Source organism: Buceros rhinoceros, unplaced genomic scaffold (assembly GCF_000710305.1).
Source record: "Buceros rhinoceros silvestris isolate BGI_N320 unplaced genomic scaffold, ASM71030v1 scaffold22839, whole genome shotgun sequence".
NCBI lineage: Eukaryota > Metazoa > Chordata > Aves > Bucerotiformes > Bucerotidae > Buceros > Buceros rhinoceros.
The window spans coordinates 33,589-36,303 of NW_010433818.1; the positions used below are offsets into that span (position 1 = coordinate 33,589).

A 2,715-nucleotide genomic window follows, 5' to 3' on the forward strand; every position below is an offset into this window, starting at 1 on the left:
CACTTCGCTGCATGCTGTGACACCTGTGACACACACAGTTACTGCACTCAGTGATGTTTCTAGTTCAATACAAAGACCGGTAAGCGATAACCACTGCAGACAGTATTTTGATAGCAAGTAATAGAAGAGAAGTATAAACACCGGTACCTGGAAAGACTAAACGTTTACTGATGCTCAATGAATTAATGTCTCATTTGTCACGTAGTTGGTAACACAGAGCTGGTTAAAAACCCCTTTCAATCAAAGAAGTGAATAAACAAGTGGCCACTTCCAGCATGAAAAGGACAACAAAACCAAGCAGGTAAGGGCTAGACAACAGGAGGAAACACACCTCAACAAAACCAAAGAGAAATCTGTCAGTATTTCAGCACACCAGCCTATAAAACGGGTGAAAAGTGGTAAAAACACAGCCATTTTGCAAATCAGGAGATTGCCTTTCTCTGGAAGAGAAGTTCCCAGGAAATTCAGGGAAGAAAGATGAGGTAGATTTAGTCATTAACAAAGCTCAGAAAAAACTACGCTGTCATTGACAGCAGCGTTTTGCTTTCAGGGCATTTCCTCTCCCCCACCCAAAGCACAGGAAGCCTCACAATAGCTCACTTCCAGCGCCGGTGAGGTCAGGAGGGTCCAAGCCTGCTCCTTAATGAGAAAACGGAGCATCCTCAAGACACAGCCTGAAAGTAAACTCGCTTCTTACAGAGGAACATCAACAAAGGCACAAAGCAGCAACCGGCGTACTCTAACAAGATCAGCCTCTCCCTTCTGCAAACAAAGCTCCATGTGGCTGGCTGCAAACGGCGGTGCGGTTACAGGAGGTTCCTATTCGAGCCCCACAAGGGCGGGAGCCACTCACCTCCGTCAGCAGGATGGCGAGCATGTCCTGCCTCTGGAAGCGTATCGCCAGATGCACGAGCGTGTACCCGACGTCAAAAGCAGAAGGGCGGTTTAGCAGGCGAACTTCATCGGCAGTAAGCTGGCGAGCTATGTCTCCTCCTGACGACTTGTAAGCTTCAACAGCAGCTAAATCACCTTCTACAACGCCTGACAAAAACAAAACAAAACAATACTATTCATTTTAACTGGTGAACGAGCCGTTCTGGATCAAGCTCCCTGATTTAACACAGTGCACCTCTACCTGTTCTCATACAGACAAACATAAGATCAACTGCATACCAAGAAACTTACAGATTTTTCTCTTTTTTAGAACAGAAGACTACAAAATACTTACACTTATCTGACCTCTGAGACCATTTCCACTATCAAACCAGGTGGAAGATAAGACAGATCAAGAGCCAGTTCTGAAGTGGTGCTGAGGACCCTTCATGAAATACCTGGTGTAACGTACTCACTCACGTTTCATTGATCAGCAGTGCTGAGGAACAAGTCGTTCATTCATAGCAGAGATTATTTTATCTTCCCTTTTAAAATCTTAAAAACAAACTCCTGGATCTAAGAAATAGAACTATTAAACGGGTTTGGGAATAAACGTCTTTTTTTTCCCCCTCCAAATATGAGGAAAAACAGTGTTGGAAGAGGGTACAGAGCACAGTTTCTCTTCAGCTCACCATCTCTGCTACTAATTGAATTTAGGCAGATACTACATTAAAACTGAATTAAAGAGGAATTACACTCAGACACTGAGTGTACTTTCTAAAGTAAGACGGGGGGAAAACCCATCGTTAGTCTTCTGGAGTCCCTGGGAGTCTCTAACTTCTGTTCACGCTTCATACCAAGACCACTCACGCTGCATCAATTCCTTAGCTGCAACTATCAGAATACACCATCAACACCATGTGGTGGTGTTAACTGTATCAGCTCCAGTACACCACTTCCTAATTTAGAAATTCCTTCAGACAGGAAGATTCTGGCTTAGATACACACTTCATAAAAGAACACTGTAATCTGCTAAATTGAGGAAACAGAAAAGCGATCTTAAAGCCATCTTTAACAGATAAGCGCTACCCAGGAGCAGCCCCACTTGCAGCAGCTCCAGAACAGAAACAGGGTAACTCTCACCCCTGTTTTCTGCAACTAAACTTCCTTGTCAACTCCTAAGAGTCGGCAGTTGAGCAGAGGCCATGAGGCTGGAAATCGAGAAGTCTATCCTTTGCTCAATTTGCTTACCAAGACTTAGAAATTAATCAGAAAGAGGTAAATCTTCATCAGGGCACTCATGTCCCTTCAGCACTAAGATTCAAACAATGGGCCAAAAGAAAAAAAAAAAAAAAAAAAAAAAAAAAGAACCAAAAAACCCAGCACAACAAACTGAAGTGCCTGCTACCAGAGCAGCACCCTGACCACGGGGTTGCTGGTTAATCCAGGATTTAGGAAGGCATTCTTAGCTCGGCCACAAAGTCTGTCATTTTCAATACTGAGATTATGAAGCTTTCAGAAGAAACGCGGCAGGGGGCGGGCAATGGATTATCAGTGCAAGACTTTTCTCTACAAAGTTATCAGCTCTGCTTAGTACGCCTCCACAGATAAAAGTTAGATTATTCATTTCATTTCTACGGTGGTCTAAAGCAGAGGAGTTCCAGATATCAATGCAGCAAATTGACTTTGGGGGGGGTGGGGAGGGGGGCTTTTGCAGGTTTATGTGTATACACAGATATCAAAGTCAAACAATTTCTCATGATCTGCCCTCTTAAAACAAATTCTACTGCAGCTTTGGCACAAGACCACTATTAGCAAACAGCCAAGAACCCAGAGGGAAAG

General features: G+C 43.7%; 1 protein-coding gene across 1 annotated transcript in view; it reads right to left on the reverse strand.

Annotated features, from left to right (window-relative positions):
• The window catches only part of ZRANB1 (zinc finger, RAN-binding domain containing 1), a 26,449-nt gene that overhangs the window by 13,532 nt on the left and 10,202 nt on the right, over positions 1-2,715 (reverse strand). Inside the window, exons 3-4 of the mRNA XM_010144248.1 lie at positions 854-1,041; positions 3-23 (exon numbers count right to left, since the gene is read on the reverse strand). Coding sequence (XP_010142550.1) covers positions 3-23; positions 854-1,041 — 209 coding nt within the window. The remainder of the gene's footprint in view (positions 1-2; positions 24-853; positions 1,042-2,715) is intronic.